General features: G+C 44.6%; 1 protein-coding gene across 1 annotated transcript; it reads left to right on the plus strand.

Moving 5' to 3' along the window:
* Positions 1 to 3,899: 3,899 nt before the first annotated feature.
* Positions 3,900 to 27,769, plus strand: NLRP3 (NLR family pyrin domain containing 3). The gene is made up of 8 exons (XM_066266482.1): positions 3,900 to 4,041; positions 7,755 to 8,074; positions 9,946 to 10,050; positions 10,733 to 12,491; positions 14,837 to 15,007; positions 18,089 to 18,259; positions 19,919 to 20,070; positions 27,702 to 27,769. Exons 2-8 carry the CDS (start codon positions 7,798 to 7,800, stop codon positions 27,707 to 27,709), a joined length of 2,643 nt encoding a protein of 880 aa, XP_066122579.1. The 5' UTR covers positions 3,900 to 4,041; positions 7,755 to 7,797; the 3' UTR covers positions 27,710 to 27,769.

The following is a 27,769-nucleotide window of genomic DNA, read 5'->3' on the forward strand; positions in this document are numbered from 1 at the left end:
GAAGCACCTTAGTTGTTCATTGATTGCTTTCTCATGTGTTCCTTGACCTGGGGCGGGAAGAGCTTCATTTGAGCCAGTGAACCTTTGCTCAAGCCAGCGACTTTGAGCTCAAGCCAGCAACCTTTGGGCTCAAGCCAGCAATCATGAGGTCATGTCTTTGATCTCATGCTCAAGCCAGCGACCCCGCACTCAAGCTGCTGAGCCTGTGCTCAAGCCAGATGAGCCTTCGTTCAAGCTGGCAACCTTGGGGTTTTGAACCTGAGTCCTCAGCATCCCAGGCCAATGCTCTATCACTGCACCACTGCCTGCTTAGGCTAAGTTTTTAAAATATTAAGACAACTCAATTTACTTAAGCAATTAAAAATCTGGTGATAAGAAGCCCAAGGAAGCCCTGGCCAGTTGGCTCAGTGGTAGAGCCTCAGCCTGGCGTGCAGGAGTCCCAGGTTCGATTCCCAGCCAGGGCACACAGGAGAGCACCCATCTGCTTCTCCACCCCTCCCCCTCTCCTTCCTGGCTCTCTCTTCCCCTCCTGCAGCCAAGGCTCCATTGGAGTAAAATTGGCCGGGCGCTGAGGATGGCTCCATGGTCTCTGCCTCAGGCACTAAAATGGCCCTGATTGCAACAGAGCAACGCCCTAGATGGGCAGAGCATCGCCCCCTGGTGGGCATGCCAGAAGGATCCTGGTTGGGCGCATGCGGGAGTCTATCTGACTGCCTCCCCGTTTCCAACTTCAGAAAAATACAAAAAAAAAAAAAAAAAAAAAGAAGCCCAAGCAATTATTTAAAATATTAAAGTTTTGCTTTCCCTTTATAATCTCTTATTAAGAGCATACCAGGCCCTGGCCAGTTGGCTCAGTAGTAGAGCGTCGGCCTGGCGTGCAGGGGGACCTGGGTTCGATTCCTGGCCAGGGCACATAGGAGAAGTGCCCATTTGCTTCTCCACCCCCCCTTCCTCTTTGTCTCTCTCTTCCCCTCCCGCAGCCAGGGCTCCATTGGAGCAAAGATGGCCCGGGCGCTGGGGATGGCTCCTTGGCCTCTGCCCCAGGCGCTAGAGTGGCTCTGGTGGCAGCGGAGCGACGCCCCGGAGGGGCAGAGCATCTCTCCCCGTTTCCAGCTTCAGAAAAATACAAAAAAAAAAAAAAAAAAAAAAAAGAGCATACCATTAGTACAGAAAAATTTCATTCTTTTAACAGACAAGTAACATTCAGTTTTAGCTTTACATAAGTACATCACTGATATTAAAGCTTAGTTAAGTTTTAAAGCATTAACAAATCATTCAACTTTAGCCAGCTTAAAAATCTGAAATAACTAGGGCAAAATTATTTTTATTTTCCTTAATGAAAATGTTAGCACAGGCAGCTAGATACTAGTAAACAAAGTGAGCAATGGGATCAGACATTATTAAGCATAATAAACTAGAGAGCATACGTCTGCTTCACTAGGAAGTTGGACAAGGTTTCCTTTTTCTCTACACCCTTTAGCACTTGTTGTTTGTTGATGTACTGTTGATAGCTATTCTGACTGGTGTGAGGTGCTACCTACCTCCTTGTGGTTTTAATTTGCATCTCTCTGATGATTAATGACATTGAGCATCTTTTCATATGTCTATCGGCCACTGTATGTCCTCCTTGGAAAAGTTTCTATTGAGGTCCTCTGTCCATTTTTTAATTGGATTGTTTGTTTGCTGAAAAATTTGCTATAAAACTCTTTTACTTTATTTATATCTATTTAATTCATCAATTATTAACAAGTATGTTTAGGTTACCCACAAAAAGTTTTATGAAGTTATACCAAGTTATTGCTTTTGTTGACAAGTTTGTAAGCCTAGGTAGAATAAAAATACTATTCTTAAAAATTGATAACTTTAGGCCCTGGCCGGTTGGCTCAGCGGTAGAGCGTCGGCCTGGCATGCAGGGGACCCGGATTCGATTCCCGGCCAGGGCACACAGGAGAAGCGCCCATTTGCTTCTCCACCCCCCCTCCCGCCCCTCCTTCCTCTCTGTCTCTCTCTTCCCCTCCCACAGCCAAGGCTCCATTGGAGCAAAGATGGCCCGGGCGCTGGGGATGGCTCCTTGGCCTCTGCCCCAGGCGCTAGAGTGGCTCTGGTTGCGGCAGAGCGACGCCTGGGAGGGGCAGAGCATCGTCCCCTGGTGGGCAGAGCATCGCCCCTGGTGGGCGTGCCGGGTGGATCCCGGTAGGGCGCATGTGGGAGTCTGTCCGACTGTCTCTCCCCGTTTCCAGCTTCAGAAAAAAAAAAAAATTGATAACTTTAAAGATGTGTCTGATTTAATTAAACAGACAAACCTAAATCAGTTTTAACATCAAATATTCTCCCAGATCACATGGTTCTGAAAAGCATTTGGGTTCATTTTTGTTATACTTTTAAATTTATATAAGCACATAATTTCTTTAAGCCAATTAAACAGCTTTTTAAAAATATATAAACCAATTTTATTAATCTTCTCCAGAGGTATGAAAATACATGCATGTTAAAGAAAAAAAAAAAAGAACCATGACATAAGTACAATAAGGCAAAATACTACTAATTTGTAACAGTTGAAATCAGCTAAGTTTTTGCCATTCAGATAGCCAAGGCTTTACGGGTTTTTATTTGTTTGTTTGTTTATAGGGAGAGAGAGAGACAGAGACAGAGTTCAAACAGACAGGAAGGGAGAGATTAGAAGCATCAACTCATAGTTGCAGCACGTTAGTTGTTCATTGATTGCTTTCTCTGATGTGCCTTGACGGGGGGCGGGGGTAGGGTGGGAGCAGCTGAACCAGTGAGCCCTTTCTCAAGCCAGTGACCTCTTGCTCAAGCCAGGGACCTTGGGCTTCAAGCCAGTGACCATGAGGTCATGTCTCTGATCCCATGCTCAAGCTGGTGACCCTGTGCTCAAACTGGTGAGCCTATGCTCAAACCTCAGAGTGCCTGGCACACACCAGGCACTCCACAAATGTTAGTCAAACAATTCAGTCAATGAGTCAGGAAATAGGGTTCGTGCCCATCCAAAAATAACAACAAGAACAAGAACAACAACAAAATCAGAATTTTGGAGAGATATCTGCATCTCTATGTTCATCGCCAAGCTAAGAACATGGAAGCAGACATGAAAAGAATAAAATCCTGCCATTTGCAACAACATGGATGGACCTAGAGGGCATTATGTAAGTGAAATAAGTCAGAAGCAAATACTGCATAACCTCACTTACACGTAAAATCTGAAGTAGTCAAGGTCAGGTACAGTTTCTGTTATGCAAGATGACTAAGTCTTGGTGGTCTACTGCACAGCATACTGCCTGTAGCTAATACTACTATATTGTGTGCTTACAATTTGCTAAAAGGGTAGACCTTGTGTTCAGTGTCCTCACCACACACACATTGTCCTCACCATCGTCATGTGGGAGGGAACTTTAAGAGACAATAAATGTGTTTCTGGCCTGGATCGTTGTGGTTTTATAGTGCATGCTTACCTCAATACGGTGGTTGGCAAACGACAAATGATGGAGAGAACCTGTGCTGCCTACAGCTGCCTGCACACAGTGTCTTAGAGAGCACGGGATCTGTGGACCACACTCTCTACCCCCTACTCACTGGTTCTGGTGGACTGCCCACCCCACTCCTCTCTATCCTCTTCCCACCAACCCCATCACTCCTGTGGCGGCAGCGAGAGAGGAGAGAGGCCAGATTTCTCTGGCTGCTTCCAGGCCCTCCTTTGAGAACACTGTTCTTTCCGTTTGGAAAACCCGGCGACGTGCGTAACCATTAGTCTCTGCCTGTACCTGTGATGCAATCTTGTTCACTCCACAGAACCCACATCCTTCCTGCCCTGCTGGCCTGTGATGACTATAAATTCTTCAAGTTTCCTCTTGGGCTGTTCCTGAGGCCAGAATCTGGGTGAGTACAGCTTCTGGGTGAGTCCAGTTTTGTGGAACAGGATGGCCAAACGGGCCTGGGGAAGAATGGGGAGAGTGTCTTCAAGACCAGAACTCGACTAAGGATTTCTTCTGTCAGCCTCCTGTCAGTCCCTCAATGACATTTCTGGTATGTTTTTTTTTTTCTTAATTTTTATTTATTGATTTTAGTGATAAAGGGAGAGGGGGAGAGACAGAAAAAGAGAGAGAGAGAGACAAGAACATCGAGCTGTTCCTGTATGTGCCCTGACCAGGGATTGAGACAGCAACCTTTGTGCTTCAGGATGACACTCTAACCAACAAAACTATCTGGCCAAAGATGGAATGTTCTTTTATGTTTATCATTATATGGACTCTATGTGCACATGTGTGAGGGTGGGGTAGGGGGTGGGGACAGGAACAGCATCACAGTTTACACCCAGGACTGCTGCAGATTTGCCAAGCGGCCCCAGGGAGTGGATGGGTGGGATGAGCATCCTCAGAGCCCAACAGAAAGAAAGGGGAAATTTCAGAGTGAGTGCACCAGGGCTAAGAATAGGGGAGCACGGGGAAAAGCTGAAGTCCTGCTGTGGACGGGAAGGCTGGTGGGGCTAGCGATTTTCAACCTTTTTCATCTTGTGGCACACATAAATTAATTACTAAAATTCTGTGACACACCAAAAAATATATTTCTTGCTGATCTGACAAAACATAAGTATAATTTTGATTTATTTACATTGGGCAGCTACTGTTGTGTTGGCTCTTGACATTTTTTTAAATTTGACAGTCTAAGGGAAAAGAGGTCAGTGTCCCTAACTAAATAATCAGGTACTGCATACTTTAAAAATTCTTGCAGAATACTGGTTGAAAATCGCTGGTGGGGCAAATGTGGAGGGTCTGAACAGCTGGTGGATCTGTCTGAAGATAATCGCCCTCCCCAAATGCATAAGAAGATGGAGTTGGGTGGGCAGGGGAGGAGAGAAGTGGAGAGGCAAGGATGGAGATAAGGAGCAATAAGCACATTTGAGGTGCCGAACATCAAACTGTGGTTCAGTACAAATCCTGATTTGTCCACTTCCTCTGATATTGTCATTTTTGGTTTGGGCTGATGTGCTTTTCTCAACTCAATAATGTGAAAATATTGATCCCAAACAAAGCAACATGTGCATCCATCTAACACAGGGGTCCCCAAACTTTTTACACAGGGGGCCAGTTCACTGTCCCTCAGACCGTTGGAGGGCCAGACTATAAAAAAAACTATGAACAAATTCCTATGCACACTGCACATATCTTATTTTAAAGTAAAAAAACAAAACGGGAACAAATACAATATTTAAAATAAAGAACAAGTAAATTTAAATCAACAAACTGACCAATATTTCAATGGGAACTATGCTCCTCTCACTGACCACCAAAGAAAGAGGTAAGCCCCTTCCAGAAGTGCAGCGGGGGCCGGATAAATGGCCTAAGGGGGCCGCATGTGGCCCGCGGGCCGTAGTTTGGGGACCCCTGATCTAACACTTAGGAGCTGTGAGGGCATGAAAGAGCTGATTTCCAGTCTTTGTGGAACTTGAAGTCTAATTAGAAAAACTGAGTCGACAGTGAAAGTCTGTGTATGTCGAGAGAGGCAGTCTGCCCTGGGCCCTGAATGTCTCCCCCACACCCTTGCTGAGTATGCCAAGAATAAAAGTTCTAGCTGCTCCTTATCTGGGCTATTTCTCAGAACAGTGAGGGTCCTTGAGATGAAGTCACCTCTCTCCCCAACCAAGGCCAGGCTTGTTTCTGCTTGCTATCAGAGTGTTGAAGCCCCCAAGCTACGTGTGATACAAACCCACAGTGTACATGCATTATCCCCAGCGGACTTGGAGGACATAGGAAACCAATGCAAACCAGTGTCATGCTCATGCTTCTTGCTTTGCCAAAGGCTACAAAGGTCATCATCTATGACCCATGAATTTCATGTCTTTTGCCTGCATCCATGAAACCTTAACACACCTGTTTATTAGATTTTTTTTTTTTTGTATTTTTCTGAAGCTGGAAATGGGGAAAGACAGTCAGACAGACTCCCGCATGCGCCTGACCAGGATCCACCTGGCACGCCCACCAGGGGGCGATGCTCTGCCCCTCCGGGTCGTCGCACTGCCGAGACCAGAGCCACTCTAGCGCCTGGAGCAGAGGCCGAGGAACCATCCCCAGCGCCCGGGCCATCTTTGCTCCAATGGAGCCTTGGCTGCGGGAGGGGAAGAGAGAGACAGAGAGGAAGGAGGGGGTGGGGGTGGAGAAGCAAATGGGCGCTTCTCCTATGTGCCCTGGCTGGGAATCGAACCCGGGTCCCCCGCACGCCAGGCCGACGCTCTACCGCTGAGCCAACCGGCCAGGGCCTATTAGATTTTTAAGTAGGGTAAAATCCCAGATCCTTTATAGAACCTAACATAATTGTGCTTTCAAGTTCTGGGAAGAATATTAGCAAGGCATTACCATGGACCATTGAATGACTGTTAATTGTAGCTGGTCTTCCACATGGAGGTGCTCTGTTTACTATAATACAATCAAAGTGTTGGGAAAATCAAAGGGTGCAAATCAAGACATCCACCCTTGTATATTTTAGAAATACACTTTAAAAATCTCTCTGTGTACTTTACGTATAGATTTGTCAAAAATTTGGAGTAATAGATTTAATTCATTCAAGTTTTGGGAGTCTCTACTATTATAACCCAACTGTCAAAGCTGGTAAAGACTATAAAGATAGTCAAATTAATCTACCAAACTAAACATATTCAATTGAAAAAATAAAGAGAGTCTATATATGATAAAGGTTGGGAAAATGTCTTTGCCTTTTAATGATCTATTTTACTGTCTTGATCTGAATGAGATAACTATTATAGTGAAGAAGTTGAACTGATGGTCTCACATGTTTTCAAGCTGTGAAACATGCAGTGTTGGGGGTACAAGCTCAGGGATCAATGAGTCTGGTCTCCTTCCTGGCTGTGCCTGTCTGACTTGGTCTTCACTTCCATCAAATGGGGCAAGGTACGTGTACATCTCACAGGGCCTTGAGCAGGTGAGACAGGAGGAAGAGTCAGTGTCATGCCCAGCCCATGGGACACTCTCAGTCAGTGTGAGGTACACAGTTATTACAATCACAAATCCTATAGGAGGCATTAACGAGATGTGTGTTCCTTGTTCCCCTGTGCACCCAACTGCATCTCACCAGTTTCTCCCCATCAGTGGGCTGCCAGGTGGGCAGTTTGGGGCAATCCTTCCTCCATTTGCTGCATGCTCTCACTGCAATCCTTCCTCCACTTGCTGCATGCCCTCTCGTCTCTCCAGTATCCCCACCGTCACTCATTCCCTGGTGTCCTTTGGTTTCCCATCATCTTTCCTCAAATCAACTGAGACACAAGGAACCAGAGCCTTTCAGTTGGTCATTTACAAACCATGTTTTTTTCCACTCTGTCGTTTTATAGGTGAGTAGAGTGAAGTTGAGGGACAATGAAATATTTGACTGAGTGTAGCCCAGTCTTCAGTGTGACCCACACTTTCCAGGTGGCCCACAGAGGTGGTGCCACGATGCAGTCCAGAACATCCACTACCTTGTTGGTGTGACTATGTGTGCCAGTTCAATTGTTTCTGTCACAGGGATGCCTTTCTTCTGTGGCACAGGACACTCTTGAGTTGAGCCAGGAACAAAATTGTCTGGTAGGTATTTGATTCACTTATCAAAACTGCAGATAAAATTTGTTACATTTCATTGATACATTTTCCTTTTAGTCTTCCTACTTTTTGATCATTTAGGTCTCTCTGAAATGTCTCTTTGAAAGATACTCTTTTTACCTATATGCTGTTTCCACTCCTACTTCCCAGAGTGGACCTACATCCCAAAGCCTTGACTTGAGTTCACACAAGCATGACCAGTGTCCGTTGCAAACTGGCGCACTACCTGGAGGACCTGCAGGACGTGGACTTGAAGAAGTTCAAGATGCACCTGGAAGACTATCCTCCTCAGAAGGGCTGCACTGCACTCCCTCGGGGCCAGACGGAGAAAGCAGATCCTGTGGACCTAGCCACTCTCATGATTGACTTCAATGGGGAGGAGAAGGCATGGGCCATGGCAGTCTGGATTTTTGCTGCAATCAACAGGAAAGACCTTCATGAGAAAGCCAAGAGGGATGAACCAGAATGGGGTGAGTGAAGGAAGACAGTGTTTTTTTTTGTTTGTTTTTTGGGGTTTTTTTTAAGTGATGATAACACACACATAACATAAAATTTGTCATCTTAACCATATTTCATTTCACTAGTGTTCAACACATTCAGATTGCTATATAATCAATGGCCACAACTCCTTTTCATCTCACAAAACTATATACCCATTAAATATCAATAACTAATCCCTTTCCTTCAGCCCCTGGCAACCACCGTGTACTTTCTGTCTATGAATTTGACTCCTCTAGGAATCTCTTATAAGTGGAATTATTCAGGATTTGCCTTTTAGTGGTGACTGATTTATTTTATTTAGCATAATGTCCTCAGACCAGAGGCGGATTTAACGGTGGGTGCACCAGGCATGCACCCTGGGCAACGACATCTGAAGGGCCCAGCAAAACCCCAACTTTACACTTTTTTCTAATGTGAGGGGCCCAATGTTTTCTTTTGCACCCGAGGCCTCAACTTAATCCACCTCTGCCTCAAACATCACCCATGTTGTCACAGATGACAAGATTTCATTCCTTGTTAAGGTAGAGTAATATTCCACGGTATGTTTATACCACATTTTGTTTATCTATTACTCTATCCGTGGACATTCAGATTGCTTTCAGCTTTTCATTATTGTGAATAATGCTAATATGAACATGTACAAATTTCTTGGAGATCCTGCTTTCAATTCTTTTGAGTATATGCCCAGAAGTGGAATTACTGAATTATATGGTAGTTCTATGTTTTTTGAGAAATTGGCATATTGTTTTTCATAGTGCCACTCCCACCAACAGTGCACAACGATTCTAATTTCTCCACATTATTGCCAACAGTTATTTTATGTTTCTTTTTATAGTAGTTATCCTAATGAGTGTGAGACAACATCTCATTTTGGTTTTGATTAGCATTTCACTATTGGCTAGTGATAAGGAGTGCCTTTTCATGTGCTTGTTGGCTCTTTATCTTTGAAAAAAAATGTCTATTTAAGCCCATTTAATTGACTGGCTTGTTTTTTGTTGTTGACTTTACAGGAGCTCTTTCTATATCTAGATATTAAGCCCTGCTGAGATATATGATCTGCAGATATTTCCCCCCATTCCATTCATGGGTTGCCTTTTTACTATGTTAATTGTATCCTATGCATCAGAGTTGGTACATGTGTGTTTTAGTTATTTCTTTTACTTTTCTTGGCTTCATCCTCTTTCTTCCTCTCATGATAGTGGTATGAGAAGATGGAAAAAAAACAGTCCGCTTTTGTTTCTAACTCCTTTAGAAATTCAAGTCAGGGGCCCTGGCCGGTTGGCTCAGCGGTAGAGCGTCAGCCTGGTGCGCGGGGGACCCGGGTTCGATTCCCGGCCAGGGCACATAGGAGAAGCGCCCATTTGCTTCTTCACCCCCACCCTTCCTCTCTGTCTCTCTCTTCCCCTCCCGCAGCCAGGGCTCCATTGGAGCAAAGATGGCCCGGGCGCTGGGGATGGCTCCTTGGCCTCTGCCCCAGGCGCTAGAGTGGCTCTGGTCTCGCAGAGCGACGCCCGGGGAAGGGCAGAGCATCGCCCCCTGGTGAGCAGAGCATCGCCCCTGGTGGGCGTGCCGGGTGGATCCCGGTCGGGCGCATGCGGGAGTCTGTCTGACTGTCTCTCCCCGTTTCCAGCTTCAGAAAAATACAAAAAAAAAAAAAAAAGAAACCCAAGTCAGGGCTCATGTACCCTCAGGAAACTTCTCTGATTAGTTTCACTTTATCCAAATTTCTCCTGTGTCTGAAACTTAGCATTAGGTCTCAGTTACATCCCCTTAGTTAGGAGTTCCAGTTTTTGACACTTTGTATTTTTTTTCCTTTCCTTTTCTTTTCTTTTCTTTTCAGAGAATGCACATGTTTCTGTGGTATGCCGGGAAGAAAGCCTGGAAGAAGAGTGGATGGGTTTATTGGGGTACCTTTCCAGAATCTCTATTTGTAAAAAAAGAAAAGGTAATCATGAGGGTGATGCTTTCAATTGGGTTTGGAGACTCAGTCTGGGAGGCATTGGAAAGCCGGGAATTCGTCATCCTAAGTACTCCTGCTCCTGGGGCTGAAAAGCCTATTCCAGGAAATCCACCCCTGCTGAAAACACGAATACATTTTCACTTGGCTCCTTGCAATTCCCAAGCCAAGGAGAGGCCATTGAGTGTCTCAGCTTTTTTAAAAAATTATTTATTAGTAGTTTTAGAGAGAAGAGGGGTGAGAGAGAGAGAGAGAGAGAGAGAGAGACATCCATTTGTTTTCCACTTATTTATGTATATTCATTGGTTGATTCCTGTATGTACACTGGCTGGGGATTGAACCTGCAATCCTAGGAGTATTGGGACAATGCTCCAACCACCTAAGCTATCCATTCAGGGCCAGTGTTTCAGATTTGAAAGGCAGGCACGGCCTGCAGACTTCCCAAAGGAGTAAGACTGAATAAAAGAATTTTCTGGCTAGGGGAAGCACAAAAGCTGTTCTGCCCAAGATTTTGAAACCCCAGATTTATACCAAAGGAGTGGAGAAGAACCACACCCTCATCTGTTAGCCCGGTTGCCACGCCCTGTGCACTACAGGCCCCAGCTGAGAGCTCAAGTCCTGTGGGTGTGCTTGGGCTTCTCCTGGAGCCTAACTTGCTGTCTCTCCACAGATTACTGTAAGAAATACAGAAATTATATAAGAAGCAGATTCCAGTGTATGAAGGACAGGAATGCCCGTCTTGGTGAGAGTGTGAACCTCAATAAACGCTACACCAGGCTGCGTCTCGTCAAGGAACACCAGAGCCAGCAGCAGAGGGAGCACGAACTCCTGGCCATTGGCAAGACCGTGACTAACATGGGGGATGGCCCTATGAATTCTGTGAACTTGGAATTGCTGTTTGAGCCTGAGGACCCATACTCTGAGCCTGTGCACACAGTGGTGTTCCAGGGATCGGCAGGCATTGGGAAAACTATGCTGGCCAGGAAGATCATGTTGGACTGGGCATCAGAGAAACTTTACCAGGACAAGTTTGACTATTTGTTCTACATCCACTGTCGGGAAGTGAGCCTGGGGACACGAAGGAGCCTGAGAGACCTGATGGTCAGCTGCTTCCCTGACCCAAACCCACCCATAAGCAAGATCATGAAGAAGGCTTCCAAGATCCTCTTCCTCATGGACGGCTTTGATGAACTGCAAGGAGCCTTCGATGAGCACAGTGAGGCACTCTGCACGGACTGGCAGAAGGTGGAACGGGGAGACATTCTCCTGAGCAGCCTCATCAGGAAGAAGCTGCTTCCCGAGGCCTCGCTGCTCATCACCACAAGGCCCGTGGCCCTGGAGAAGCTGCATCACTTGCTGGATCATCCGCGGCATGTGGAGATACTGGGTTTCTCAGAGACCAAAAAGAAGGAATATTTCTTTAAGTATTTCCCAGATGAGCGGCAAGCCCAGGAAGCATTCAGGCTGATTCAGGAGAATGAGGTCCTTTTCACCATGTGCTTCATTCCCTTGGTCTGCTGGATCGTGTGCACTGGGCTGAAGCAACAGATGGACAGTGGCAAGAATCTTGCTCAGACATCCAAGACCACTACTGCCGTGTACATCTTCTTTCTCTCCAGTTTGTTGCAGTCGCAAGTAGAGAGCCAGAAGCGCCACGTGTCGGCCAACCTTCGGGGTCTTTGTTCGTTGGCTGCAGATGGGATCTGGAACCAGAAAATCCTGTTCGAGGAGGCAGACCTCAGGAACCATGGCCTGCAGAAGGCGGATGTGTCTGCTTTTCTGAGGGTGAACCTATTCCAAAAGGAAGTGGACTGTGAGAAGTTCTACAGCTTCATCCACATGACTTTCCAGGAGTTCTTTGCCGCCATATACTACTTGCTGGAAGAGGAGGAGCGGCGAGGGGTGACGGACGTGCCACAGAGTCTTTCGGAACTCCCCAACCGAGACGTGACAGCTCTTCTCGAGAACTATGGCAAATTTGAAAAAGGATATCTGATTTTTGTTGTCCGTTTCCTCTTCGGCCTTATAAACCAAGAGAGAACCTCTTACTTGGAGAAAAAACTGAGTTGTAAGATCTCACAGCAAATCAGGCTAGAGCTGCTGAAATGGATCGAAGCAAAAGCTAAGGCTAAGATCCTGCAGATGCAGCCGAGCCAGCTGGAGTTGTTCTACTGCTTGTATGAAATGCAGGAGGAAGATTTTGTGCAAAGGGCCATGGGCCACTTCCCAAAAATTGAGATCACTCTCTCCACCAGAATGGACCATGTGGTTTCTTCTTTCTGTCTCAAGAATTGTCAAAATGTGCAATCCCTTTCCCTGAGGTTGCTCCATAACTCACCCAAAGAGGAAGAGGAAGAGGAAGAGGAGGAGGAGACAGCTCAACACTCTGATGTGGACCACTGTATCGTCCCAGAACCTTCTTCTTATGGGTAAGGATACCAGCTTCAGGCAGGTGGTAAAAGATGCCCTCCACTTTTTAGCCACCTTTCTCTCAGCACTTGCTCCCTCTCCCCTCTTCTCAGCTGTCTCTCAAACACAGTTGCCTCAGCTATATTTTTTATTTATTTATTTATTTTACAGAGACAGAGAGTAAGTCAGAGAGAGGGATAGACAGGGACAGACAGACAGGAACGGAGAGAGATGAGAAGCATCAATCATCAGTTTCTCGTTGTGCGTTGCGACTTCTTAGTTGTTCATTGATTGCTTTCTCACATGTGCCTTGACCATGGGCCTTCAGCAGACCGAGTAACCCCCTGCTGGAGCCAGCGACCTTGGGTCCAAGCTGGTGAGCTCTTTGCTCAAGCCAGATGAGCCGGCGCTCAAGCTGGCGACCTCGGGGTCTCGAACCTGGGTCCTTCCGCATCCCAGTCCGACGCTTTATCCACTGCGCCACCACCGGGTCAGGCCAGTTGCCTCAGCTATATAGTAATGCAACCTCCACCATCTCTAGTAGATCCCTTCATTGGCAGAGACTGACCAGTGGAAGAAGGGTAGCTGGACAAGTAGGACAAGATAAAGCCAATGAAACAATAGAGAACTGAGTAAAAATGTTTGTCAACTCAAATTGCTTGTAATCAATCCACTTGGGGTTCTAGCCGGGTAATAGCCAGTCGATACCGAAGGGAGAAAACCAGCCCTGTGACTTGGTCTCAGGACCACAGAGGACAGAAGGCCCTTAGCACTGACTGATGTATGGCGGTTTCACAGAGTGAAGTCTGAACCTCTCTGGACAAAGAGGTGGGACCTGGGTGAATAGAGGAGAAGGTAAAAAGATTTGAGCAGTAGGGTCTGCTAAGAACAAGACGTGAACGTGGTCTGAGGAAAAGTGTGTGTAGAAAACAATAAGGAGAGACACGGCTTCATTGGAACCAATGTGATAAGGAATGTTGAGGAAATAAGGCTAGATGGCAGAGAATGCTCCCAGGCCTCACACAGTATTTGCAAGCAGGAGCTCAGCAGCAATACCTCCGCCACAGTCCATTTGCCTCCTTGCAGCCCAAGCCCACCCCCTTGTGACTGCATTGGTACAGTTGCTACCCTACTGCTGAAGTCCCTGCATGGAACTGCCACAACCACAGTAGCTGTGGGAAGGTGGCCATTCTGTGAATGTGTGCATGTGACCTCTGTACAAGACAGCAGACACGGGACAAAATAAAGCAGAGAAGAAGCTGGACACATTCAGCAGCAGCAATGAATTTTAAACTCCTTTTCTCTGTCTCCCTAGCACCTTCATTGTTTGGTCAACCAGGACCACCCTCTGGGACTTCAGTGGTGGCTAAGACTCAGGTCCTGCTTACAGTGACTTAAGGTTCAGTTTTGGGGACCGTTGGGAAACACAGGCAGAATGAGGAAAATGGGCCACCGAAAGAACATTTGTAGAGTGCACCTGGAGGGGAGCCCTCAAATGGCGATCCTGGAGGGTGGGGCACGGGAGAGCCAAGCCAGGCGGGGGGGGGGGCAGACAGAGGAATATGAGGCTGAGAGTGGGAGGTGGAAAAGCAGGTTATGTTTCCATGGTGGCCAGTACGTTAGAATAGCTAGAAAGAAGATGGGGAGGTGGAGAGAGAAAAGGAGTAAGAGAAAGTGGCAGAGATGCCCATCAAAGCCCTAAAAGCAAGGCTGAGAAAACAGGAGGCTTGACCCAGACCCCATAGTTGTGAGGAAGGCTCACAGGGACTCAGATGAAAATGCCTCAAGGAAAGCCTGATGCCATCTCTTCAGCTCCCAGCTCCCTTTCTCTGAGAGCAGGTGCTTGCTTTGTGTGTTCTAGAACCTTCTGGGACCAACCACGGGGACAAACCATTCAGTGCCAACTAGACATGCAGGCCCAACCCTAGACCCATGGAGTCAGACTCTGAATTTGAACAAGAAGTGTACACTGGAGTCACTTGGAAGTCTCAGAAATATTCATGTGTCTGATCCTATTTCCTGGAGTCTAACGTTATTCCCAGGGGGTGGCCTGGTCTCTGCATCACTGAGCAGAGGGACAGCTAACCAATGGGGGAGCGAGCAGGACACCTGAGGAAGGGCCCGAGGAGTTCGCTGTTAGCCAAAGCCACCGGCTCACACTATGCACCATACTGTGTGCAGAGCAACCTTACTAAGTCTCTGTCTGCTTCGTTCCTCTGTGGGCCGTCTTTGGTTCAACGACTCATTTCTTTATCCCTGGGAGGCCGTTGTCTCAACAGGTGCCAGCCACTCCTGACCCCTTCGCTTGTTTGCTCTTCTCACAGATTGATTTTCTTCTCGCCTTCTTCCTTCCTTCCGTTTCTAGATTGGTGAGCTGCTCTTTTACTTACATCTTTTGTTGGAGTCTCTTCTCTGTCCTGGGAACTAACCAGAATCTCATGGAACTGAACCTCAGTGACAGTCCTCTGGGGGACGCAGGGATGAAGGTGTTATGTGAAATGCTCCAGAATCCTGGCTGTAATGTTCAGAGATTGTGGTAAGAATCTGTGTGTGTGTGTGTGTGTGTGTGTGTGTGTGTGTGTGTGTGAAAGAGAGAAAGAGGGCTGGAGGAACACCTCAGGGACCACCAGATCAGTGGTTTATTACTTCCTAGGGCTGCCATTAACAATGTACTACAGACTGGGGGCTTAAACAACAGAAATTTATTTTCTTGTGAGACTGTTCTGGAGGCTGGAAGTCTAAAATGAAAGTGTGAGCAGGGCTGTTTTCCACTGAAGCCTATCTTCTTGAATGTAGATGGCATCTTCTCTCTGTACATGTTTGATCCCCTCTCCTTACAAGGAAGCCAGTTATGTTGGATTAGGGCCTGCTTTAATGACATTTTAATTTAATTACCTCTTGAAAGACCCCCATCTCCAAATACTGCCACATTCTGAGGTCCTAGCAGTTAAGACTTCAACATATTAATTTTTTTATGGGGGACACAATTTAGTCCATTGCAAGTAAGAAGGCAGACTGATTGGAGTCTGGTTGTTTGGGAGGTATTATATGGAGAAGTATGAAGGGGAACTGAAAACAGGTGATTTGTTGGTGGTGTACAAAAATGCATGACCTTCAGTATCTTCCATTTCCTCATGGCCATGTTGATAGAAGGGAATCTGAGAGTGTTGTCACAGACAGTGGTGGCTACTGGGCTGGAACCCATCGGGACATTTTGTATAGATTGGTTGTCCCAGGGAATCTCTGGTTGCCTTGTTCTGAAGAGCTTGCTCTGAATCCACATGGGAATCAGACGCTCATATTCTTAAGGTGAGCACGTTGTGTCTAGGCCATCCTTGCAGCCTTGTCCCACAATACATCTGAATTAGTGACAAGCCACACTCTAGGATGTCTTTCTACCTTTCTCTCACGCTCACTGTTCCCACCCCATCCCCAATCTTCCCAATTTTACCTACTTTACAAGCCATTGTCCACTCTCCTCATTCTTGACAGCCCAGGTCCAATAACCATGATCATATGCCTGGATATTACAGTGGCTTCCAAGACAATCGGCTTCCCAGGGCAAGGTTTGTGTTTGTGTTTGTCTTGCCATTCATTGTCTCTACAATGCCTGAACAAGTGTCTCAGCACACTTTAGTGCTCAAAAGTGCACACTGAATAAACAGTGGCTGTTCTCCCTTCATCCACCTTTGTTACCATCCGACCCCTCGTCCATGTAGAAGTCAGAGGGGTTAGAAAATTCTACCTTCATCATGATGTTCCACTTGCTTGAATGCTTTCTCTTTGCTCTTTTTTTTTTAAATTAAATGAGGTTTTTTTTTAGATTTTATTTATTCATTTTAGAGAGAGGAGAGAGAGAGAGAGAGAGAGAGAGAGAGAAGGGGGGAGGAGCAGAAAGCATCATCCCCCCTTGACCCATCCCATATGTGCCTTGACCAGGCAAGCCTGGGGTTTTGAACCGGTGACCTCAGCATTCCAGGTCAACGCTTTACCCACTGCGTCACCACAGGTCAGGCGGAGTAAATTTTTTTAAAACTGAATTTATTGGGGTAGCATTGGTTAATAAGATATATAGGTTTCAGGTGTACAGTTCTATGATACATTACCTGTATATTGTGTTGTGTGTTCCCCGCCCAAGTCAAGTGTCCTTCTGTCACCATTTACCCCCCTTTACCCTCTCCTACTCCCCCACCCCCTTTCCCTTTATAATCACCATATTGTTGTCCATGTCTATGAGATTTTGTTTTGCTCGTAATCCACTTATGTTTTTCACTCATCCTCCAACCCGCTCTCTTCTGACAGCTATCAGTCTGTTCTCTGTATCTATGAGTCTCCTTCTATTTTGTTGTTTATTTATTAGATTCCACATATGAGTAAAATCATAGAGTAGTTGTCTTTCTCTCACTGGCTTATTTCACTTAACATAATGCTCCCCAGGTCCATACATGCTGTTGCAAAGGGTAAGGTTTCTTTTTTTTTTTTTTTTAATTTTTATGGCTGTGTAGTATCCTATTATATAAACGTACCACAGCTTGCTTTATCCACTCATCTACTGATGAACACTTGGGCTGCTTCCATGTCTGGGCTATTGTAAATATACTGCTCACAAAAATTAGGGGATATTTCAAAATGAATACAAAGCTATAAAATATCCCCTAATTTTTGTGAGCAGTTTAGCACTGCAGAGAACATAGGGTACTTTTTGCTCTTTTGATAAATTATAAATGCTTTGTAATTTTTCCCTTGACGGTTCCTTCTTGTCTTGATGCTCTGGCTGGCTGGCTTTGGAACTTCACCTGCCTCTCTGCCCTCATCTCCAGCTACTGCCTCCATGACCCCATGGGTACCCCTGTGTGATTCCTGGGAGATGGATGACAATGAGATGCTTCGCAGATCAACTAGATGTCCATTTACTTCTAGTTGATGTGAAGATTGGGGCAGGAAGGAAGGTGGTCCATAAAGCTCAGGACATCTGCACTATTGGCCTGGGAAGGACCTGGGATACTGCTCTTGTTCCTTTGACAGGGACAAATTATTATTATTGTTGTTGTTGTTATTGGGAATGGTGTGTGTGTGTTTGTGTGTGTGTCTGTGTGTAAAACAAACCAAGAGCCAGAGCTTCTTGTACCTTCAGTGTGGATGAGGGTCTGAGGTTAAATCACTCAGCAGAACAGCAGGCGCTTTGACCAAGGGAAGAGGACGGGTGCAACCCTAAAGAGGTGGGCATGTGTGTGAGGGAGTCTCAGCGGTTAGGGCACAGGGTGAACTGTGGGACTATGGATTCATTCCCTTTCCATTTATAGAACAGGCACATGCCATTTATGTATTTGAGAGTTAGCCATTATTTATGAAGCAAGATCATTGCTTGCTGCTCAACAGCTATCTGTGGTCCTGGGCTGTGAGCTGGCCAACCTGGAGCTTACTTCCCTGTATGTCTCTTGGGCGTGTTCAGGAGTTCTGATAAGAGGCTGCTCTCCCCAATACTTCATTATGCTTTCCCCTTTGTCACATGAGGACACAAGTGCCCCTGTATGGGCTGAAGTCACAGGTAGCCCTAGAGGGATCATCGCCAGGCAGCGATGATCTGATACTCTCTGCTTCTGTGCTCGGCTCCCAGGTTGCGGCGGTGCTGCCTTTCCCATCAGAGCTGCTTCCACCTCTCCTACGTCCTGAGCAGCAACCAGATGCTGGTGGAGCTGGACCTGAGCCACAATGCTCTGGAGGACTGTGGAGCCAGGCTCATATGCACGGGGCTGAAGCATATATTCTGCAGCCTGAAGAAACTGTGGTGAGTGTGAGCTCATTCCCCTCATGAAGAAGCAAGAGCCGTGACTTCAATGAGCTCACACAGACGGGAGAGCTAGTGTCCCAAAGATGGTCCCCGAGCTCCTTCCAGGTGGTGGTCAGTAGTTCCACCAGTTAGTGGTCACTGTGGGAGGAGCCCCATACTGAGTGCTGGTGGGAAACTCAGCCAGGGGAATTATGTTGTCTTTAGGGTATTCCCAGCCTAGCTGAACAAATTCAGCCGCTGCCATGCGATGCTCTAGCAGAGCCCTTGGTCTCCACGCTGGACAGGAACAGCGGTGCTGGAGCAATGCAGATACTGAAGGAAGCACTTGGAATGGTAGGGTTGACTTATACACATTAGGGTGGTTATCCTAAAAAAACAAAACAAAACAGAAAACAACAAATGTTAGTGAGAATGTGGAGGAAGCAGAAACCTCACACATGGCTGGTGGGAATGTTAAATGGTACAGCTGCTGTGGAAAACAGGGTGTCAGTTCCTAAAAATAAAAAATTTAAACATAGAATTAACATGTGATTTAGCAATTTTATGTCTGGGGAAATACCCCAGAGAGTTGAAATGAGGCACTCAAACATGTACTTGTACACCCAGCAGTGGTGTTCACAATAGCCCACAGGTGGGGACAACCCAAGTGTCCGTCAATGCACAAGTAGATTTAAAAAATGTGATATATATACAAATATAGCCTTAAAAGGAATCTGACACATGCTGCAACATGGGTAAACCTTGAGGACATTGTATTAAGTGGAATAAGCCAGACACAAAAGGACAAATTCTATATGATCTGCTTACATGAATGAGGTCCCTAGAGTGGTCAAACTCATAGAGACAGGAAGTAGAAGGTTGGTTGCCATGGGTTGGGGAATTGGGAATTATTGTTTAATGGGGACAGAGTTTTAGTTTAGTATGATGAGGAAGTTCTGGAGATAGATGGTGGTGATGGTTGCACAACAGTGTGAGTATACTTCGTGCCACTGAGCTGTACGCTTACAGTGGCTACAATGGTAACTTGTATGTTGTGTGTAACTTGTAAATATATAAGCGAGAGAGAGAAAAAGATGTATATAGAGACAAAAAGAGAGAGATGAGAAGTATCAATTCGTAGTTGTGGCACTGTTAGTTGTTCATTCATTACTTCTCCTAAGTACCTTGATGGGGTGGGCAATGGGCCCAACAGAGCCAGTGACCCCTTGCTCAAGACAGCAAACTTGGGTTCAAGCCAGCGACCTTTGGACTCAAGCCAGTGACCATTGACATGATCCCACACTCAAGCAGTTGACCCCACACTCAAGCTGGTGAGTCTGCATTTCAGCCAGATGAACCTGTGCTCAAGCCAGCAACCTCATAGTTTAAAACTGGGATCTTGGTGTCCTGGGTTGATACTCTATCCACCGCTCCACCACTGGTCAGGCGTATGCTGTAAACATTTAACACAATAATAAATGTAGGGAGTGGGAAGGTGCAGAATTGGCATGGGGTTAGAAGGTGTTTACTTGCTAGTACAAAAACAGAAAAGGAAATAAAAAGTTAACATAGAACATAAATGTACTCTTTCCATGTGTGGATTAGACTAGAAGTGCTTCCTTGAATCACAGCAGAGGGAGTGAGAGGTATGTTAATGCTCTGCCATCTCTGTGTAAGGTTGGTCAACTGCTGTCTCACATCAGCGTGTTGCGTGGATATCGCGTCTGTCCTGAGCATGAATCAGTCCCTGACCAGACTCTACTTGGGGGAGAATGCCCTAGGAGACTCAGGAGTTGGAGTTTTATGTGAAAGAGCAAAGCATCCACAATGTAAGCTTCAGAAACTGGGGTAAGTAAGTATTCACGGTGTCTCCTTTCAAGGATACATTATTGGGAAAATGTGGGTGTTACTCAGATGGAGTTGAGGGTGGAGAACAAAGGAGACAGGTTTTTGTCCTCCCAATTCTCTACATGCTTCTAAGATATTCATGGGGATAGTCACCCACTTTATGTGTGAACACTTCCAAGCAAGTCGATCGTTGCTGCACAATGGGGCCACTGCAGCAGGGGTGAGTTCTGATCCCAGCAGGGCACCTTCTTTGATTTCTGTGGATTAGCTTTGCTCCCAAGAGTCCGCCGAGGGGTGCTGATCTCAATTCCCAGAGAAAACACTCACTCTCTAGTCTTTTCATCTCAGCCCTCAATTAGGAGACAGCTGAGCACCAACACCCACATAGTCATGTGGTCCTAATTAGGGACTGGTCTGTTAAAACTCATTACCTGCCAAATTTTTATTTCTGATTTTTTTTGGTGTATTTTGTTTGAAAATGGAATTAGGTAATGGAATTTAGGGGTCTGTATTGGAAAAAAAATATTGATACCATTTGGGGTTCATGGACTGTCTTGTCACAAAAATTTTGAAAGAACAGATAATATTACACACACACACAAGACAAACTCATGTTCTATGCCAAACAGGAAAGCATTCGACATGGAGTCCTACATTACATTTCCTACACTGCTTGCACACATTTGTACCACATACAGCACATTTTCTTTGCTTTCCCTCACAGGTCCTTCCAATACATGTCCAATTGGATCAAATCTAACATCTTCAGGTACACGGCTTTTCCTTGTCACACTTGAACTGGGTCTTCCGATGACTTTAGGATTGGATAATGAGTCTTTTTTCATATATGTTCTTGCAATATTGTGTCTGAAGTCCTATAACGAGATGTTTTCATTTGAAGCAGTATAAAGAGCATGGGCGTTAACAACAGCAACATCAATGGCATTTATAAAAAAGAGGAAAATACCACTTCTTTCCTCTAAATTTAATGCAGTACTTTTGGACATTCCAGCCCAGCTTGTCAACATCACCTATATACTTGTTATATTGCCCTACAATGTGTGGTCTATCCACTCGACATTCTATCTTTTCTTTCTTAGAATACCTTTTCACTTTTTCTAAAGGTTGTACTCCTAAATAATTTGACATAACTTTGACACAGTTATTGTCATTCCAAATCAATGCAAAAATGTTATTACTTTCATAATAATAGTAATCATATGCTCCATGTAGCTATCCTGTATAGCCTCTACAGACTCGTCACTGACTGATGGCCTACCAGAACGGGGTTTCTCCACCAAACTGCCGGTTTCCTTCAACTGCTTATCCCACCGTGTAATGTTATTCCTACGTGGTGGCGCTTCATTATAAACACGCCGATATTCACGTTGCACTTTGGTCACCGATTCGAATTTAGCGAGCCACAGAACACACTGAACTTTCCTCTGTACCGTCCACATCTCGACTGGCATGGCCATGGGCTGCTCTGCTGTATACACGGTGTTACGTCATCATCTGTGCATGCACACATGCTGCCACATCATCCTACAGAAACTGGGAGGGTTTTCCTTTTATTTGGTGCAGATTTCACATTTCTGTTGTCTTTTGTTGCTTTCCTGTGACCGGTCAAAAGTGCAACACTACTTTACAAACACACTGTACTTTGGGTTACTATGTAGTTTAACAAGTCTTCATCAAAAAAATTTTCAAATATGTCAACAGGTGATTTATTTTTCAAATGTTGAGTCATTTTTTATTTCAGTTCAGATACATTGTCGTACTGTAATGTACTACTGGAAAAGTTTATGTCCTGTTTTTTCCAGTCACTCTTCGGCAATACTTTACGTTTTGATTTTTGCATAGATGATGGATTGTCTTCTAAGGCACTAGAATGTACTTCTAATTGACCAGAAACATCCTGTGTAAGAGTGTCTTCTAAAATATTTTCATCAAGGTCTTTACAATCTGATACTGCATCCATGTTATTGGGAGGCAGTTCAACTATATCGATGGTTTCTTGTTCTAATTTGTCAAAAAGTTCGTCATTTCTGAATAGTTCTTCTATATCTCTAACACTAAGAAATTCTCTAGCAGCCATACTGCCCCCAAAACTGTGGAAGTAAAACAACAACTATGAATTACTAAAGTACCTAAATATTATCAATTTTTTAACATAGCACATTCCATGAGCCCCAAATGGGGAACAACATATTTTATAGTATATTTTTTATAATAGGTATTATATGGACTTACATATTATTGTGCTGTCCACTAAAGAGATGTGTTAATAGTCTCACACATGAACCTGCCTAAAAAACCAAAAAATTAATAACAAAAAGTTCGCTAGAAAACAACGTAAATTTTAAAACAACATTTTACCTCACAAGTTATATATTTATATGTCAAATACTTTTACAGGTTAGGCAACATTGAAACAAAAATAATTTTGAAAGCTAGAAGGTATGTGTGTTTAAACGAGTACACATTTATTCATTATAACCGTACTTTAAGTAAAAAAAAAAAAATTAAAATTCCCACGTGAGACCCACGGCAGTTTAATACCCCATTTGAAGTGCAAATGCTCAGACATGGAACTGACCTTCCAAGAGATGTGTGCTGGAGCTCTCTTCTTTTGCGTCCCTGTGCTGTCACTGGTGGGTTAGAACTCTTACCTTCTTTGTCTCTGTGATGTCACTATTGGGTGGATCTGTCATCTTCTGATCTTGTGTGTCCCTGTCCTGTCACTAGTGTGGTGAAACTCTCATCTTCTGAATCTCTGTGCTTTCACTGGTGGGGTGGAGTTCTTATCTTCGTGGCCCTGGGCTGTATTTGTTGAGCTAGTAGTTTGCTCATATTTCTGGCTCTCATGTCAGAATGTGAGTTGTTGGAATTTTTGAACAAATAATAATAAAAATTCTGGGGTGTCCTTTAACACCAACAAGCAATTCTCTGGAAACACCAACTGGGTGTCTTACAGTCAATTTTATTTTGATGCCACCAGATCGCACTTGACAACGGCTCTGTCCTACAAGACTGTCCTCTCCCCAGCAATGCTGGATGCTAATTGCAAATGGTGGATCCTTAGGTTACTCGCATTTCTTTCTTGGCTACAAATTGGGGGTTCCCATGACACTCACCACAGGGTTAAAAATTTGCTACAATAGCTCACAGTAATCAGAAAAACCGTTATTATGTTTATTTTAAAGAATATTATAAAGAATACAAATAGCCATGTGAAGAGTCATGTAGGATGAGAACCAGAAGGTCCGGGGCTCAGGAGTGTCTGTTCCCATGGAGCTGGGGTGCCCCACTCTGCCAGCATGTGGGTGTGCTCACTGTCCCAGAGAGTCTTCAAATCTTTCTTCAGGAGATTTTATTTTATTTTATTTATTTATTTATTTAAAAGCTGGAAACGGGGAGAGGCAGTCAGACAGACTCCCGCATGCGCCCGACCGGGATCCACCTGGCACGCCCACCAGGGGCAAAGCTCTGCCCACCAGGGGGCGATGCTCTGCCCCTCTGGGGGGGGGGGGTCGCTCTGCGGCGACCAGAGCCACTCTAGCGCCTGGGGCAGAGGCCAAGGAGCCATTCCCAGCACCGGGGCCATTTTTGCTCCAATGGAGCCTTGGCTGCGGGAGGGGAAGAGAGAGACAGAGAGGAAGGGGGGTGGTGAAGAAGCAAATGGGCGCTTCTCCTATGTGCCCTGGCCGGGAATTGAACCCGGTTCCCCCGCACGCCAGGCCGACGCTCTACCGCTGAGCCAACCGGCCAGGGCTATTTTTTAATTAATTATTCATTCATTATTTTTTTTAAATTTTTTATTTTTTTTATTTTTCTGAAGCTGGAAATGGGGAGAGACAGTCAGACAGACTCCCACATGCGCCCGATGGGGATCCACCCGGCACGCCCACCAGGGGGCGACGCTCTGCCCACCAGGGGGCGATGCTCTGCCCCTCCAGGGCGTCGCTCTGTTGCGACCAGAGCCACTCCAGCGCCTGGGGCAGAGGCCAAGGAGCCATTCCCAGCGCTCGGGCCATCTTTGCTCCAATGGAGCCTCGGCTGTGGGAGGGGAAGAGAGAGACAGAGAGGAAGGAGAGGGGGAGGGGTGGAGAAGCAGATGGGTGCTTCTCCTGTGTGCCCTGGCCGGGAATCGAACCCGGGACTTCTGCACGCCAGGCCGACGCTCTACCACTGAGCCAACCGGCCAGGGCCAATTATTCATTTATTTATTTTGGGGGGAATTAGTTCTTTATTTTTAAATTGAATTTATTGGGGTGACATTGGAAAATAAAATAATACAAGTTTCAGATGCACAATTCTACCATACATCACCTGTTAGGTTGAATTGTGTGTTTACCACAACTAAGTCAAGTCACCCTCCATCATCATCTATCTCCCTCTATTCTCCTTTACCTCCCCAACCCCTTTCCCTCCAGCAACCCCACAGTGTTGTCTGTCTATGAGTGTGTTTTTAAATTTTTTTATTTTTTTTATTTTTTTATTTTTTACAGAGACAGAGAGTGAGTCAGAGAGAGGGATAGACAGGGACAGACAGACAGGAACGGAGAGAGATGAGAAGCATCAATCATTAGTTTTTCATTGCGCGCTGCAACACCTTAGTTGTTCATTGATTGCTTTCTCATATGTGCCTTGACCGCGGGCCTTCAGCAGACTGAGTACACCTTGCTGGAGCCAGGGACCTTGGGTTCAAGCTGGTGGGCTTTTGCTCAAACCAGATGAGCCCGCGCTCAAGCTGGTGACCTCGGGGTCTCGAACCTGGGTCTTCCTCATCCCAGTCCGATGCTCTATCCACTGTGCCACCGCCTGGTCAGGCTATGAGTGTTTTCTTAATCTTTTACCTTTTCTACTCAGCCCCCAAGCCCTAGTCTCCTCTGACAGCTCTCAGTCTCTTCTCTGCATCTTTGAGTCCATTAATTTATTTCATTCATTAGACTCCACATATAAGTGAATCTCATTGTGGTTTTAACTTGCATTTCTGTGATAATCAGTGATGTCGAGCATCTTTTCAAATGTCCAGTGACTATTTGTATGCTTTCTTTGGAAAAATATCTATTCAGGTCCTTTGCCCAGGTCATTTTATTTTTTTAACTCAATTTTTTTTTTTACTTCAAAAATTTTATTTATTGATATTTAGAGAGAGAGGAAAGGAGAGAGAGAGAAAGAGACAGAAACATTGATCTGTTTCTGTATGTGCCCTAACTGGGGGTCAAACCTGCAACCTTTGCACATCAGGACAATGCTCCAACCAACAGAGCTGTCCAGTCAGGATCCAATTCTTAATTGAATTGTTTGATTTTTGATATTTTGAAAGTTTTGAGTTTTAAAAGTTTCTTATAGCCTGACCTGTGGTGGCGCAGTGGATAAAGCGTCGACCTGGAAATGCTGAGGTCGCCGGTTCGAAACCCTGGGCTTGCCTGGTCAAGGCACATATGGGAGTTGATGCTTCCAGCTCCTCCCCCCTGTCTCTCTCTCCTCTCTCTCTCTCTCTCTCTCCTCTCTAAAGTGAATAAATAAAAGTAAAAAAAAAAAAAAAAAAAAGTTTCTTATAAATTTTAGGTATGAAGCCCTTATTAGAGGTATTGGCAAATATGTTCTCCCATTGAGTGGGTTTTCTTTTCATTTTGCAAAACATTTTAGTATGATCTAGTCCCATGTGTTTATTTTTTCTTTTGTTTCCCTTGCTTGCAGTGATATATCAGAGAAAAAGAATATTGCTATGAGAAACATCTGAAACTTTACTACCTATGTTTTCTCCTAGAATTTTTATGGTTTTGAGTCTCTAATATTTAAGTATTTAATAAATTTTGAGTTTATTCTTGCGTATAGTGTAAGCTGTCCAGTTTTATTTTTTCCATGTATCTGTCCCATTTTCCTACCCTTATTTATTGACTAGACTAGATTTACCCCATTGTATGTCCTTGCTTCCTTTGTCAAATATTAATTGACTATAAAGATGTGAGTTTATTTCTGGGATCTCTGTTCTGTTCCTTTGATCTATATGTCTGTTTTTATGCCACGACCATGCCGTTTTGATTACTATGGCCTTGTAGTATAGTTTGTTGTTAGGTAGTGTGATTCTTCCAACTTTATACTTTTTTTTTTATTATCAAGATCACTATTGCTATTTGGGGTCTTCTGTGGTTTCATGTACATTTTTAGAATATTTATTTTAGTTCTGTGAAATGCTCCATTGGCATCTTGATAGGAATTTCACTGAATCTATACATTGTTTTGGGTAGAATGAACATTTTAATCATGTTAATTTTTTCTATCTGTGTACATGGTACATGCTTCCACTTAATGTGTATCTTCTTCAGTTTCTTTCTTCAGTGTCTTAAATTTTCCAAGTACAGATATTTTACATCCTTGGTTAAATTTATTCTTACGTATTTTATTCTTTTTGAAGCAATTGTAAATGGAACTGTTTTCTTAATTTTTCTATTTGATAGTTCATTATTTGTGCATAAAAATGCAGCTGATTTCTGGATATTTATTTATTAATTTTAATTTTTAGTAAGTAAATGAGAGAGACAGGAAGGAAGAGAGATGAGAAGCATCAATTCATAATTATGGCACTTTAAGTTTTTCATTGATTGCTTCTCATATGTGCCTTGACAGAGGTGGGGAGAGGGCTCTAGCCAAGTCAGTGACCCCTTGCTCAAGACAGTGACCTTGGGGTTCAAGCTAGTGACCTCTGGGCTCAAGCCAGTGACCACGGGGTCACATCTATGATCCCACATTCAAGCTGGTGATTTCATACTCAAGCCGGATGAGCCCACGCTCAAGTCGGTAACCTCAGAGTTTCAAACCTGGGTCTTAGCATCTTAGGTTGACGTTCTATCCACTGTGCCACCTCTTGGTCAGGCAGTTTCTGGATTTTTAGTTTGTATCTTGCTACTTTACTGAGTTAATTTATCAGTTCTTATAGTTTTTTCTGGAATCTATAGGGTTCTCCATATAAGGTATTATGTCATCTGCAAATAATGACAGCATTACTCTTTCTTTTCCAATTTGGATGCCTTTTGTTTCTTCTTTTCTGAATGCTGAGGCCAGACTTCTAGTAGAATGTTGAATAAGAGTGGTGCTAGGGGACATCCCTGTCTGGTTCCTGATCTTAAGGGAAACACTTTTAGTTTTTGTGCATGAAGTATAATGTTGGCTGTGGGTTTGTCATATATGGCCTTTATTATATTGAGGTATGTCCCTTCTACTCCCACTTTGGTGAAAGTTTTTTATTGTAAATGAAGACTGGTTTTTATCAAATGCTTTTTCTGCATCTATTTATATGACCATGTGGTTTTTATCCTTAATTTAAAAAATGTGCATCATGTTAATTGATTTGCAGGAATTGTACCAACCTTGCATCCCTGGAATAAATCCCACTTGATTGTGGTAGATGACTTTTTTTTAACGTATTACTGGATTCAGTTTGCTAATATTTTGCTGATGATTTTTAATAAGTATGTTCATTAGGGATATTGATGTCTAATTTTCTTTTTTTTGTAGTGTCTTTATTTGGTTTTGGAATTAGGATGATGCCATGTCCAAGGAAGGCTGGCATTGAGGACTCTCCTCCCCGTTTTTTCTATAGGCTGGTGAAGTCAGGCCTGACATCAGATTGTTGTCCAGCCCTGTCCTCAGTGCTGAGCACTAACTGGA

This window comes from Saccopteryx bilineata, chromosome 1 (assembly GCF_036850765.1).
Source record: "Saccopteryx bilineata isolate mSacBil1 chromosome 1, mSacBil1_pri_phased_curated, whole genome shotgun sequence".
Lineage (NCBI taxonomy): Eukaryota > Metazoa > Chordata > Mammalia > Chiroptera > Emballonuridae > Saccopteryx > Saccopteryx bilineata.